Consider the following 16038-nt stretch of genomic DNA (forward strand, 5'->3'; position numbering starts at 1 on the left):
TCGATTTGACATGAAACTCTCTACATTGTGTATCGTTCTAATATCAAACTCTCCACATTGTGCAGCGTTTTAATATCAAACTCCCTACATTGTGTATTATTCTAATATCAAACTCTCTACATTGTGTATCGATTTGACATGAAATTCTCTACATTGTGTATCGTTCTAATATCAAACTCTCTACATTGTTTATCGTTCTAATATCAAACTCTCCACATTGTGCATCGTTTTAATATCAAACTCCCTACATTGTGTATTATTCTAATATCAAACTCTCTACATTGTGTATCGATTTGACATGAAACTCTCTACATTGTGTATCGATTTGACATGAAACTCTCTACATTGTGTATCGTTCTAATATCAAACTCTCCACATTGTGCATCGTTTTAATATCAAACTCCCTACATTGTGTATTATTCTAATATCAAACTCTCTACATTGTGTATCGATTTGACATGAAACTCTCTACATTGTGTATCGTTCTAATATCAAACTCTCTACATTGTTTATCGTTCTAATATCAAACTCTCCACATTGTGCATCGTTTTAATATCAAACTCCCTACATTGTGTATCGTTCTAATATCAAACTCTCTACATTGTGCATCATTCTGACATCAAACTCTCTACATTGTGTATCGATCTAATATCAAACTCCCTACATTGTGCATCGTTCTAATATCAAACTCCCTACATTGTGCATCATGCTGACGTCCTACTCTCTACATTGTGTATTGATCTAATATCAAACTCCCTTCATTGTGCATCGTTCTAATATCAAACTCTCCACATTGTGCATCGTTCTAATATCAAACTCCCAACATTGTGCATCATTCTAATATCAAACTCCCTACTTTGTGTATCATTCTAATAGCATACGCCATACATTGTATATTACAACAGTGACATACACCCTGTATTTTATATTACACCATGTCATTCTCCCTACATTACACGTAATACGAGTCTCATATTCCTTACATATGGTCATTTTCTGTATTTTCACTTATGTTCAACTACACGCAACTCCAAAATGATGAGTTACGCGTATATGAACACAAGTGTAAAAGAAAAAAAAAAGAAAAAGAGCATATGCAATTCCAGGAGATATTTCTATATGTATACTTCCTTAAACAAGAATCCATGTCTACAAAATACTCGATCCTCGGCATATAATTTCAGTCTCCCATCAGTACAAGGTAAAGAATCTACAGCATTCTACTTTACAGGCGCAAAAGAATGGAATTCTCTTCCAGATTATATTAAAAGTATACCAAATAAGCTTAAGTTCAAAATCCAAGTGAAACGTCACTTTCAATACAAAATGCAAGAGAAACATGATAGTTATTATGTATATTATTGATGGAAATACATTTGTAAATCCATTTTAAGGACCCCAATGGAAATAAGCGTTTCAACGCTTTTTTGGGAAATCCTAGGATATATGTACTTTTGTCTTTATTAATAATTCTAACTAGCTGATACATTAAAGATGTAGCAAACAACTCATTCATGATTATGTATAATATGTTATATGTGCCATATATTCATATGTTTTGGATACAAATCTGTACATCTTTATCCTGAATAAATTTATTATTTATTATTATTAAATATTGTCCTTAAGACCAGCATTCTCACCTACATTGTCTATAACTCTATATCGACGACATTTGTGATCAGATTCTGTGTTGTGATCAAGTCCAAAGCTGTGAGGATTCACTTTTATATTATCATTTCCTAAGTAGCGCCCAGTAATTATATCCACTTTAAACCATTTATTTTAATTGTCATGTTATCAATGAAGTATCTCACAATTCGGATGAAACTGTAGGACAAACATCATATCCGCTAACCTGAACGTCCATAAACAAGGTCGGTGTAGGTAAGAAGAGCTCACAAACAGAGACTATTATTTGTTATGACGCAATATCAATGACTGTGTCTTACTGTGGACTAAAAATAGCTTTAGTCTGTGGTCTTCCGTTTTAGGTAAGATTGTCTCGTAAAGCAGAGTGGGCAGGCGTAGTTTAACTCTATAGTAAATATCGTTTATTTTAAATACTACAGTGAAAAAAGAAAATACTTTAACCACGGACATATATAAGTCCGTGCTTTAACTAATTCTTCGAGATTACGTGTGTTGTTGATGCGCACGTGTTCCAGGTCAAAATATTTACGAGTGTCAACCTTCAGGGGTTAACTCCACCTTATGAAAATCAGATAGGTCAAGGTTGGTGACCTCATTGCTGATTGGTTGAATGTATTACAGTGTCCATGTGATCAGCTTCTGACCTACATGCTGTGTGTATATCAGTTGCAAACGGAGAGGGACACTTTTAAAGGTGATAAAATGTAGGAAAGACCATTAATGGTAACTTTTTAACAATCTCAAAATGCGTTGTCAAATAACACAACCTAATTCCGTAGTTTTAGAAGTGGATGTGGACCCTAAATCGAATGGACAAGAAGTACTCGAAAAGGTAAGTTGACATTTCTACCTATGATTATGATGGAGTATGCCTGTAAGGAAAGTAACAGAGGAGTTTGTTTCCGTTATACAATATTACTTTTATCCAAACATGCTTTAATTCAACATTATGTGTGTGATTTATATTTGTTCATTTTGTAAGTAATTTACATAAGATTTGTCTTTGTTTTCTTTAATACGTTCCTGAAGTGAACTTTCATGCTGTTGCGATCAATGAACGACCAGGGTCCAAAGTCCAACCTCGGGTTTCATTCGTCTCTTTCTTGTGTATTCAGACAAAGAACGGGGCGTTATTTGCTGTTTTACCACGCTGACAACTTGTTTATTTGGAAGTACAGCAATAAATGAAACTAGGAGAATGTCATGATTGTGTATTAATTTGTAGTTTGGTTGTTAAAACGCATTTCTAAGTATTATATTGTGATCAGCTGGCAGGACTCGATCAGCTGTCGTAGTAGTGGCAGTTTTCTATTTTTAGAAAATATTTAGCTTAGCAATACTTCGTTTTCATCAAGTTATATTTTTATCTTTGTATACTTTAATCTTGGATACTGTCAAACCAATGGATAGTTAAAAGATCTTCGTATGAAATATCTTGTGTGTTATTTATATAGACAAAGTTTCATTTTGTGATGCAATCTAGGACATTTTATACCTCCGTTTAGGGCCTGTGTAGGCAACAGTCGTACTGTTGTATATGAAGGGATATTAAATATATCAGCATAAGTTGCAAGACCCTGACTAATGTTATACCACTGAACTGTCAACAAAACAACTAATTGTAATTAAATTTATTCTCTTTAATTGATTCAGCGTTGCAGTGCAAGTCCTTCATACCTTGATCCCCTAACATTCACTTCTAGTGTGTGTTGGACCAATAGAGTCTTACATGGGTCTGTTGTGTGGAAAGGGATTTCTTGACCCAAATGTAAGAGTTTGACTGGTAAGCACGAGGCTTACAGAGTGCAGACCAGCCAAACTCTTGACGAAGATTGAGATATATCTCTGTTCACAAAACATACCCATGTTTGATTAGTTTTCTTACTTGCTTTGTATAAAAACAACAGTAACACATAATAAGTTGTTTAGAAACCTTATTAGAAAGTTATTATCAGCAGACTATGAAACTTGCATTAAAATAAATGACATTATCAATTTGTTACATGAAATATGACATTATTGTGAATATCGTGTGCTAGCTGTCTTTCCCTATCCTGTGTACAACAGAGTCATACCATCTACAGCAACAACAGGATCACCCTGTAAAGTATGCAATGAAATTGTTTCTGTTCTCTCAAAAATATTGCAGGTGTCATAGGAAGATTCACCATGACCTGACAATAATTTAATACTAAAAATTGATTTACATTAAATCTTTCACAATGATGATCATTCAATTGATATTTTTTCAGGTTTGCCAGCAACTGGGTATTGTGGAGCAAGACTACTTCGGACTCCAGTTTCATGGTGCTAAAGGAGAGCTGTTATGGCTAAACGGCAGAAATCCCATTTGTAAACAAGTGACTGGACCGGTCCCATACAGGTTCCAGCTGCGTGTCAAGTTTTATGTCCAGCCTCACCTTCTTCTCCAGGAAGAATGCAGGTAAAAATAATGGAGATTATAATTGATATTCTTTACAGCTTTCAGCACATGTAATATTATTCCTCGAAACCCTATTTTTATATCAGCGTTTTTTTGGACCCAGGTAATTGAGCCTTGTCCTGGACATAAGATTTTCCTTTGGGTCTCATTTGAGTTTTGAAGACCCGCTATATCTTTCATATAGAGATTCGTTAAAATTTCAGAAATGGCCTTGTGGACTCGCCTGAAAAAATCTTGACAAAATTTACTGCTATATGCCATTGCATATCCACTAACTTGTTGGTTCTGTAAGGTTACAAGTATATTTCTATGACCATCCCATTAAAGAAATCTGACAAAGATTAACTAGTCTTACTTATTACTGATGTGACCATTGTGATGTCGAGATAGTAACTGGATATAGTCAAGATGAATGGTCCATTTCTAGTATTAACTTAATTAGAATATACATAATATAATGTTAAAAGAATGAAAATACAACAGTTTAGCATTTATGATCGCTGTAAATGACATAGATTTGCAGTCATCAAGGAAAAACACCCAATTTGGCAATTGCAGTTACAAATACATGAAAACAGTTGTTAAATGTTTCCTCATAAAAGAATCCAAAGCTCGAGGATATTAAATAGTATGATTCATTAACAATTATTTTATCCTTTAAAGTAGGAGTCAACAGCTTTAACTCAAGGTTAAGGGAAGCTGAACAAGTTTTCTTTTTCACAGGTTAAAAAAAAACCAGAATTTGTTCATACTTCTGAACAGCAGTCCCCACTGGGTATAAATGGGTTTATTACAAAACATGGACATATTGCCTGATCAGTTTTCTTAGTATTATATAAGTTATGTCATGCTGTAGGAATGAGAGATTACCTACTACGTAATGATATTTCAAAGTGTACATATAAAGTGTACCTTAAGGTGGTCAAACATGGTAATTAGTAAAGGGACCGTTATCAGATTAAACTCACACTTGTTCTATAGGTCACTGGACCACTTATGGAAATGATTTTTCGGTACTTAGAAATTTTATTTTGGAAATGTTTTAATCTGAACAAGATCTCGGTAATTTCAAATTACATATACCATTACATACATAAATCCCCAGCAATTATCCTAAGGTAAATCTGACTTCAGACTTAGGAATTTTAAGATGTATAGGCAAAATATTATATTTGGTCATCTGGAAAATTTGGTAGTGTACATTATATGCTTCATGAATAAGATGTATGCTGGGAGTTGATTTCAAGAAAAGAAATATGCACAAACTTACTTGAAATTTATATGTGAAGCAGATGTTATGTTGTTTGTCATAAATGTTTTAAATAACAAACATATTAAGGTGAGAAAGTGACAAAAATTGTCTAGTGTTTAGCACAATCATGATAAGGGATGACTTGGTAATAGATAAGTTAACAGTGCATCTGAAAAGTTGTTGAACTTTGGACTTTGATATCATTGGACTTTGGACTGAGGAATTCAGATATTGATAACTGGTAAACAGTTGAAGTGACTGGTAATATTGAACAAATACTCACATAAAAATATTAAATGTGTTTTTTTTCCTTGAAGTCAGTACAAAATAATATAAAGAACTTTTCATAATAACTCTTTGTATATCTAGGAAATGTTCATGCATGTTTACAACCAAGCGAGAGTATTCACCAGGCATAACTGTAAAAACTGGCGATGTGGACTTTGACCCCACCTGCGGACAATGCCACATAAAAAGTTCAGTGTTTTGTGACTCTGAGTCATTGTGCTGAAGGGTTTCACACATGGTGGTTGTAACAATATAACTTACAATAACATACGTGAAAGGTAGAAGTAGATATGCAGTTTAAATCTGAGCTAAACTCCAGGTCTTTGCTATAGAATTATACAAATCCTGATGAACACTGTCATGTGTTGGTAGGGTCATTAACCTGATTTAATGGAATAAATCCTAGGCAGAACCGATGTCACTGATCAATGTTAGTGTAGATATAGGTGGGTCTACTCAATCGATACAAGGGTCTTTCGTGCCGTAATAGCTTCTTCTATATATTATCTACCTAACAATGTGTAAACAGGATCTAAAAATTCGGTCACCTAGAATTCTCTTTCAGCGCACATATAAACAATCTAAAAAAAACACAAATCTATGGCGACCATAAACCCTTAGATATTTTACACACAAATATCTCTTGTCATATACAATAACAGAGTACAAATGTATATGCATATGCTCATAAATTACATGAACACATATGTCTGGATGAACTTTGTGTACATCTATTTCAGTGTATTAAATGTTTTGTTTAGGTTCTGTAACACTTATTGTCTACAGTTATCTTATTTCATCCAGGATTTGAAAACAAATGTATATGGGTTAATGTATTCTGATGGCCTATATAACTGTAGAATTTAAGGTCATGTGAATGTATGACTCATTCTTTGTTATTGTAAACATGCAGCTCCTTGCATTTGTTGGTTTAAAGAAAGAGATGAAATCCATCTTAAGAGATTTCAGAAATTCGGTTTCAGTGTCACATTGTCAAAAATCTAGATAAGACGCAAATTGAGTTTACATGTAGGCCTAGTGGTAAACTAAATAGCCACATCATACATATCAGTATCTCTGTAAAGTACAAATACAAGTGTTTGTAGGGAACATCAGAGTTATTTTTACCCTGACATCAAACTTTTCATTTTTGCTTTGTGTTAAATTCACTCTTAACTATATTACTGAATACTTTTCATCTGTAATATCAATATGTACCAGAAAGATATTTTTTGTTTTGATTTAGACTTTAGTTACAAGAAGAGAATATTTCAGTGCAGAGATAGAAACACCTTATTCCTACTTTTCACAGATCCCTCTGTTGGCCAATTATTTTGTTCCTGCATTTTACTAATTTTAAATGATCAATTTGTGCGTACAATATAAGGTTGGTAAAGATTTAAAATACATCTCTACAATACTTTATGTTTCCATGTCAATCTCTGATCATAACATTATATCTATCATGAATGCCATTGCCCTTCCAGGGTTTGGTTGGATATTACCATATCTTTTTGACTAAAAATGAATTTACTAATCGAGACTATAAAGATGTATAGTTTTTCACAAAGCCCAATGAGATCACTAACAGATGTGCTTATGATACTTAAGTGAAGTAAATTATGAAAAATTATTACAAGTATGTAATTTGTACTATTTTTATATGTGGTCGCTGTGTACAAAACTTAACAAGCCAAAGTTCCAAAACAGAAATTTGATTTTAAATTGTTTATCCTAACTGTTAGACAGACCATTTGTGATCTCTATCAGCATTTCCGGTGTGTTAGAATTAGTTTTATTCTTCTTCAAATTGACAGCAGGATAATTTACAACATCACAACAAAGGATATAGAGTGTGCTATATCAGGGACGTATAATACGTAATACATCCCTGGCTATATAAATAGAATTATGAAAATAGTTGTGATGTCACATGTTAGGTGTGTGGGATTTCCAGTTCCTATGATTAAGGTTAAAATTGCACTTGTGATATATCCGTGTTAAATTTTTTTTTTTGAACATGTATTTCATGAATATTCATAAATTTTCTTTGCATTAGCTGAGGTATAAATAAAGCAGATGATTTGATTGGGCAAGAATGTGGTCAGTGCACGGTTATTTTCTGTGTAGATGACAATACATATCACCTCTATTTGACATACACTTGACATAGACATACAACATTTGAACACTGTGTAGTAGTCAATCACTATTTTGACACATACATATTCAAATTAATTCAGAGATAAAATCACTGATCGATTGATTATACGTATTGTGTAGGCAGAAGTCATTCATAGGTTTTTCTTGTGTGTAGGTAGAATAAGTCATTCAAATTTGAGTCATATGATAATTTAAGTCTCAGTACTGTTATAATCTGTATTAAACCTACAGCTAATTTGACCTGGAGGTATACAAAAAGTGTTTAGTAATTTTAGTGAAATCACCCCTTAGGCAGTAGATACATTATGGTGTATACATATGAGTAACAGTTGGCTCTATGGCTGGTAGTGTATTACCTTATACATACATCAGTGTTACATACAGTATATATATAAAAAGATACACAAACAATTTACTGTACTAGTCTCACAACCTTATCACTTTGATATGCCTTATACAGTTCTGGTATAGAAATGTTAAGTAAGTACTTGGTATTGACACAGGCATACATTGTGTAACTGTGGACTTTTTGATGAATAAGAAAAGTTGTTCAGTATTTTGATACTTGGATGATAAAAAATGTACTGTTTTGTATTTATGACTCAGATAAAAGTGTAATTCTGTTAATGTTTTTTGATGATAAAAAAGTTGCATGTTTAGGTCAAAGCAAATGTATCTATGATTGCTAGGATACTGCCTTAGTTAACTTTTGCTTGCTGTCACATGTACCAGTGTTCCTAAAGCTAACAAAATTGCCATTAATGGAGTGCTTCTGATCATGTCCTACTGATCCAAAAATCAAAATAAAGTTTTTTTTTTTCAAAATTCAGACATTTTTGGGAAGGAAATCTGCTTCATTAAAAATTGACTTAATACATCAAACAGCTCTGCATACTGCAATTATCACTGACCACACATAACTGTATGATATTCTAAACCAAAGATATGGGAACGGACATCATTGATTTCCACAGATTTACAAACAGTTGTATATACATACAGCCATGCAAATCCTCAAGAAAAACTGATAAATGATTGCATTATTCTTGCAGGCACCTGTTCTACCAACAAGTAATACAGGAATTGAGGTGTGGAAAGCTCCAGATAACAGACGAGGCCCAATTGGTGCGAATTGTTTCCCTTTGTGCCCAGATAGAGTTGGGAGACCAGACAGACAATCCCATGTTACTGCAGTTGTATGAGAAAATTCTTGAGGGCTTGACCCCTGACCTTTCTAGTGACCTGGTCAGGGAAGTTGCTATAGGTCATGAGAGTTTAATGAGGGTAACTAAGGCGCAGGCAGAGTATCGCATGCTACAAGAAGTTTCTATGATCCAAAACTACGGTACAGAATATCACGAGGCAAAGAATATGTCTGGCAACACTGTTAGTGTAGGAGTTGGACCAGAAGGCATTTTCTTGTATGACCTCAATAACGAGTTTTTCGAAAAGTAAGTATATCATTGATAATGTCATTGATTATTTTCCTTCGATTTTTCACTTTTTGAGGAAATATTTACACTTTAGATTTATGCCTGTTTACGTAAATATTTTTTAATAAAGATTTGATGGATGTTACTGAAAGGGAAGAGTGATACACTACTAATATTAATACCCAGCCACTTCCTTTCCTGGCAACACAGTTCATATAATAATATCATACTGTTGTCAGAGTTACAGCATTGTAGCTAGGGATACATGTACAAGGTCTTATTGAACGTTGAACCCTGAAGACAGAGATCATAATTAGAACTTGGACAAAACTAAACATATTAAGTGATAAAAAAAATTCTGTGTTTATACTTGCACATTGTCAGTTCGTAATTTGTTATAAGCAAAAACTGTAATTTAAAGAAACCATTATAAAGAGCTTGTTTTCCTCTTTAAACAGTACAGGTCTGACCGACTTTGTGTACTTTACTAAGTATCCTACATGTGTAGCTGATTTCCTGTAAAGACTTATACATTTACATATTCAAGTAGATGGTTATCAGACACAAAAATAGGGTCGTTGGTCATGTGAGCAAGAGACCTAAATGATTTGTATACACAACACACTGAGCCTAAGACCAGTGTACACAGCCTGAAGGTCAGTCGGATTGCTTTCTGGATGGACTTTGTACTGGTCATTGGTAAACACAAGGGTCATTTAAGTACTATTTCACAACATAATGTAGACAAACACTCATAGAAACAGGATATACACATACATTTCACTTACATATATAGTATATATGTCTTTCATTGTCATCTCAGTCTTTATATAATATCTGAAATGATATTTCTAAAAGAAGAAATGTGCTTGTATATGTACTACTAGTATGATAGCTTGTTATGCTAACTGAGGTGTATTTAATACATCCGCCATGTTTTGAATCTTTTTATGAAAATATCAAACTGTTATAAAATAACACTAACCAATTTATGTACACAAGATACTTTGCTTAAATGTCTGTATGGTTAGACTTTGGGTATTTAGTCAAATGTAGTGACACAATCATAGATGCCTTGATTAATAGGTTTTATAGTGGACAGTTAATATTTGATTAACTTGTCTAGTTTGGTAAGCTTGCAGATCTGAGTGTCTGTTCACTGTTACATTTCATAGATGATGACCTTAACTGACCATCGCGTACGATTTTAAAGAGTCCTTTCATTGATGGAAATTTACAAACCCATCCTTTCACATTTAAATGCAATTTGGCGTGTTCCTGATATCCCTGGCATAGCTACTATCTGGTATGCAGGGCGATTGAGGATTAGGAACAGCACAGGATGTCAATCTCAACTAGCTTGGAATTATTTGGTTTCTTATTATAAATTAAAAAAACTTATCCCAAGCTTTTGTGATTGACCTTCGTACTAAGTTAGTAAGTAGATACTATTGTTGTTTTAGGAAGGAAACAAATGAAGGGGAAGTATTAAAAAAAAGAACCTATAAATCATTGATCAGAATTCCAAATATGGTAATTTAAAAAACTCTTTTGTGTTTTGATTGGTGAACTGTGTAGAAGGTATAAAGCAATTCAGTTATGTATGCATACAGTATAGAAAACTTTTGGAATTGTTGTCATTTCTTTGACAGGTTGGAGTACTCCATGGTGATGAAAGCTATCCATGATAGAAATAAGGTTATACTGGAAGCGTATAATGATGAAGGAGAGACCAATAAGTATGAGTTTAAGCTGGTCAGTAGCCGAGCTGCCAATGCCTTGTATCGCTGTATTACAGAAATGCATTCCTTTTTCCGCTGTGATACAGTTCATGATGAAGTCAGTCTTCAAGTGAGCCATGACCTCAAGGGGATGCTTGCCTCCATCTTCAGTGATAATACTGCTAGTGGTAAGACCAGCATACAAGTCCCTGTGCAGTGAAAATATTTACAGTGAATTCTTTCAAAATCCGACTTGTTCTCTATCAAGAGTACTCCATTCTGACCAAATCTTGTTGCTAATTTGGTATTCAATAGGCAAAATTCTTATGTCTCGAGGGTTTCTGTCAGTATCCGATGTACACTGTTTTACTGCTGATCAGATGAATTGTAACATTTTATCAGAATATACAATGTAATTCTTTGGATTTACCACATGGACAACTTTATGATGAGACGGAGATTTTTCTGCTCTTATACAGTTCTAATCAACTCATATTTGATGATGACCTTGATTACATAGTTAATCAGTCATTTAAAGAGTCAAATTTGAAACAAAGCTAACAGGTTATCTAAAACAATTAAAAGTTATATTTTTATAAGATTTTGTGTTTCATTGTTTCAGGCCAAAATTATGTATTTGATGTGAAACAAACATGTAAAGAAGTGTATGATAGCACTCGAAGAAAACTCCTCAAACAGCAACAGGTTCCTATGACACCATCAGTTAGCCAGGAGGATATTTCACAGGACGATAAGGAGAACAGCGAACAACATCAAGTCCAGGTATCTCATTTTTTAAAGTTGATTTTCATGACATCCTTTCAGCCTTGAATTAGAACTGTTCTGTTGATAGTAAAGCCATATAGCATGTAAAAAAAATTCAATGGTTGGGGGTGGGAGCAAATGTCGGGGGGAGGGGGGGGGGAGATCGGGGCGGTTTGCTTGACACTGATCATTATTTTTTTATTAAGTGTATCAGCAACCTTTGGTTTCATTTAAATTAAGACAAGAGGGAAAAAAAGTTTATGCTCAAAGTAGGAAACAGTTGTAGACTCTAGACTCCGCAGTCATGAGAGATTTCCTGTCCCCAGAACAAATGATAGTGTTTTCTGTGTGATCAGCCTGTAAACTATACACAGCCTTGTGTGTTTGGATATTCACTAATCGTGACTATACTTGATGTTTGTCCTGTGTCGGTGAGTACATAATGATATCTGGTAACCCGATATATTTCCGTTTAAACAATAGTTCTGTCATATAAGATATTTAAGCTGTTAATATATCTTCTATTGTATCATTGTTGTGTAGTTATTAACATAAGTGGTGGGATTTTGTACTAAATTTTTGAGATAAAAGTTTTAGAATTTTTAAGACTTGTACCTCCCGAAGAACTATCAACCACAAATGTTTTCATTCATACAGCACAATAATATTTGTCTTCAGGACAGAGATAGAAATTGAGAAAATTCTTGTATACTATCGTATTTTACCACAAATAAGCCCCCCCACCCAGTTCAAAAAGACTTGTCAAAAGTGGGGGGGGGGGGGGGCTTATTTGAGGAAGGGGGCTTATTTGTGGTGAAATACGGTACGATTCTAACTGTCAATTTTCATGTGGTTACTTGTGTTTTCTTACATAGAATGTATCCATAGAGCCTGTCCCTTTCAGGAAGAACTTTGTATTGTAATCTTCATTCCTTGAAATTAAGTGATGTTGATCAAGCTTTATACATATGTTAAAAAGGTCGTAATTTGAATAAGATTATCATTGTTCTTGATGATAAACAATTTTGTTATCTTCTGCTTCAGATGCTGAAAGAGAAGTTGGAGACAATAAAAGACTCATTTGTGTGTAAAGTGTGTATGGACAATGGGATCTCAACAGTGTTGTGTCCTTGTGGTCACATGGTGTGTTGTAATGACTGTGCTGCTCAGCTGGCTGAGTGTCCACTGTGTCGGACTTCTATACAGACAGTACAAAATGTGTTCCTGCCAACAGCCTTCTCTGTTAAAACTTAACAATTATGCCGGGGGGTTGGGGGGTAGGGTAGGGAGCAGGAAAGGAGATATGCTCATCAACATACTATTCATTAATGAAGAAAAATATTTTTTGTGTGAGATTGTGACAAAGGCAGTCATCCTGGCTGTTGGATGTGAAACTATTGTGACGGTTGTATCATGTCAGACTGACAGGAAAAACAAGACATTTATCGGGATTGTGCATTTGACTTCACACAGAAACACCATAAATCATCAACATTGTTTGCCACATTTTTTCATTCTCATGCTTCATAACCATAGTGTTAATATTGGTCATCATTTAGTTTTGTTAACAAGGATTGAAAAACTTTACGAAAAATAATCAAACTTCAATAATATTTTTACATGTATATGAAATCTTACTCACCAGTATGATAGCAATAATTATACATGAATTGTCCACAGATACTTAACACATTTCAAGTATGTCTCATTTGATTCACAGGAATACATGTAAATACAAAAATGTATGTAAATATTCTCACATTCATATGTACATATGATATTTTTAGATGTCATTGAGAAATTTTGTTACAGGTTAATGTTGCTTTCATGAAGAATTTTTCCTTTGTCTGAATTTGTCCTCCAACAAAGCAATTTAAACATATCATCCTTACCATCAACCTGAAAATTTTGCTAATATTGGGATAGGAAGAATTTGATTTATTTTTTGATTAAATTGATCAGCACCTGATCATTATTCTGTGTTGTCACTACAGTATCCCCGTTTAGGACTCAACATATTGGTGCTGACTTTTAAATTGACCCATTGCCCCAACACCACATAGAAAGACTTGCCCGGTACTTTCATACAGCATTTATCAGACTGTTTAAGTCTGTCAGGCTTTAATAGTACAGAATGTTAGGTACGATAGATACAACTCTGTGAAAGACTTTCGTCATAAATGTTAAAAAATTATTTTTGTCGGAGGTTGTCAGAGTTTATAGTAGTATAGTTGGGTATAGTTCCAGTATTAATATTACAGAAAACTGCAGCTTTCTGATACTTACAAAGCCTACCTCTCTCTCTAATAATTAAAACATTCCCAGATATTTTTGATTTGCAACAGATTACTCCTGTTTCAAACTGTTTATAACAAAAATTCTGAATGGCAATTGTTGAAAATCTTGTTCTTTTGTAAAACACCTGTGATATTCATTTACAAAATATACTTCCTTGGTATGATGTAATAATTTAGTTATTTTCTCTGTCTATTTTTCTTTTTTCAAATTTTGTTCAAAGAAGTGGAATGATATATTGGATTAATTCTACACAGCAATGTCCAGAGTCAATCATCATTAGAATGGCAGTACATTCATATAATGACTAAAGTTACTTTCCAAGCCTCGCCTATAAAACTTGTGTAAAGTTCTCGGGTAGAAATAGACACACATATTTAGTCTGATTTTTTCATCAGTGTAATATGTTTTGTGTAAATTGTTTATTTTAGAATGCTGTTATCCATATTCATAAAATTTGAAGAAATCAGAATTTTGTGCCTTTAACGAAAATAATGCAATATTTCATTTTTTTTAAGCAGAGACAAACAATGAATAGCTGATATTCTTTTCACTAAATTATTCATATTTAACAAAAAAGTTAGAACTTTTATTTAATTTGGTACTTTCTTGATGTTTCTTTTTTGGAACATCAGAGACTTGTGGTTTAAAACTATGTTTACACCGTAACTGAGTTTAATAAATACGTTTCCTTAAAGAGCAGACATAGGTAGCCCAGTTTGATGTCCTATGATAATACATGATATTTGATGTTACTACTTGATATACATTTGTAAATTTGTGATAAGAAAACATACTTGCATACAATATATACTGTATTAGAAATGTTTGTTATTTTATGCTGACTTTGTTCATTATAGATATTTTAGATTGTGTCAAATTGTAAATAGTGTTTAACATCTATGTCTCATATTTTAATTTCAATTTTTCATCATGGCAACACTTTATGATTTATTTATTGATATGATAGAAATTTTGTGCCATAAGTGAAAAAAAATAACTCAAGTGAAACCTACAGACTTCATTTTAGTTTAAATTGATAGTGAACCTTATTTCATGCATTCAATGTGAGCTTTTAGACAAATGTTTCTCATACCATTTAATGTTTCTTTACATTACCTTCTTTTCATGAAAAAATCATATGATGGCATGTAAAAGTGATAATTTCCTGTCATTGAATCATCAATTTTTTTTTATAATTTTGATTGTAGCCCAGGTAATGGTATGATTCAGGACTCCTTGTATAGTCCAATACACTGTGTACAGTTACAGATTTTTTAATATTGTATGTACATGGCTTGGTTGTCTCAATCTCCTTATTTGTGTGATGCAGTTATTCATCAAATTCATTATTGGTTTAAAAAAGTTCAAAAAAAGAAATGTGCTAGCTTTAAGATTCCAAATTATTATTAGATAAAACGGTAAGATTTTCCAGCAAGTTTAAAAAAGCAAACAAACAGAAAAGGTAGAAATCTTGTCTTGCCGTAGATGTTGCTCTTTATATAAGGGATATTGAAACAACTAGGCCTTCCTGTTAACCATATATTTTTGTCAAGTTAGTGTATCATTATTTTCATTTCTTTCATGATGGTTGGCTTTTCTGTCAGTCATTTAATTCTGAAATCAGAATTCACACAAATATTCATGTTTCATAACTAATTTATCTTAATTGACAAAGCAATAAAATGTGATATTTTTACTAGACAAGAAACAGAACAAGTCCAAACTGTAGTGGAAGCCAACAGTTTAGGCAAATGGTTCAGAGATATTGCTCCTCATTAATTAATGTGTTTGTTCTGTAATTGGAGGTATATATTGATTATTGCCTTATTTGAATGTTATTGTGTTGATCAATAGTTTATGGAATTACATTAAGAGATACGGGATACAAAGAAAGTATTCCTTGAGAGTGTATTTTCTGTTGTAATTTTTCTGACAATAACGATAAAAACAAGGCAATTTTTAAAAGTGTCTGTAAAAATATTGAAACCAAAACCTAACGATGCTGTTGATAGTGGTATTTTC

General features: G+C 33.1%; 1 protein-coding gene across 1 annotated transcript; it reads left to right on the forward strand.

Annotated features, from left to right (window-relative positions):
* The first annotated feature begins 2372 nt into the window (after nt 1-2372).
* Nucleotides 2373-14548, forward strand: LOC132546499 (E3 ubiquitin-protein ligase MYLIP-like). The gene is made up of 6 exons (XM_060210217.1): nt 2373-2485; nt 3906-4096; nt 8852-9250; nt 10885-11141; nt 11576-11736; nt 12763-14548. The coding sequence occupies exons 1-6, from the start codon at nt 2399-2401 to the stop codon at nt 12970-12972; spliced, it is 1305 nt and encodes a 434-aa protein (XP_060066200.1). The 5' UTR covers nt 2373-2398; the 3' UTR covers nt 12973-14548.
* Nucleotides 14549-16038: the final 1490 nt, after the last annotated feature.

This window comes from Ylistrum balloti, unplaced genomic scaffold, assembly GCF_031769215.1.
Source record: "Ylistrum balloti isolate Yb309-2 unplaced genomic scaffold, AGI_CSIRO_Ybal_v1 Utg369892, whole genome shotgun sequence".
Lineage (NCBI taxonomy): Eukaryota > Metazoa > Mollusca > Bivalvia > Pectinida > Pectinidae > Ylistrum > Ylistrum balloti.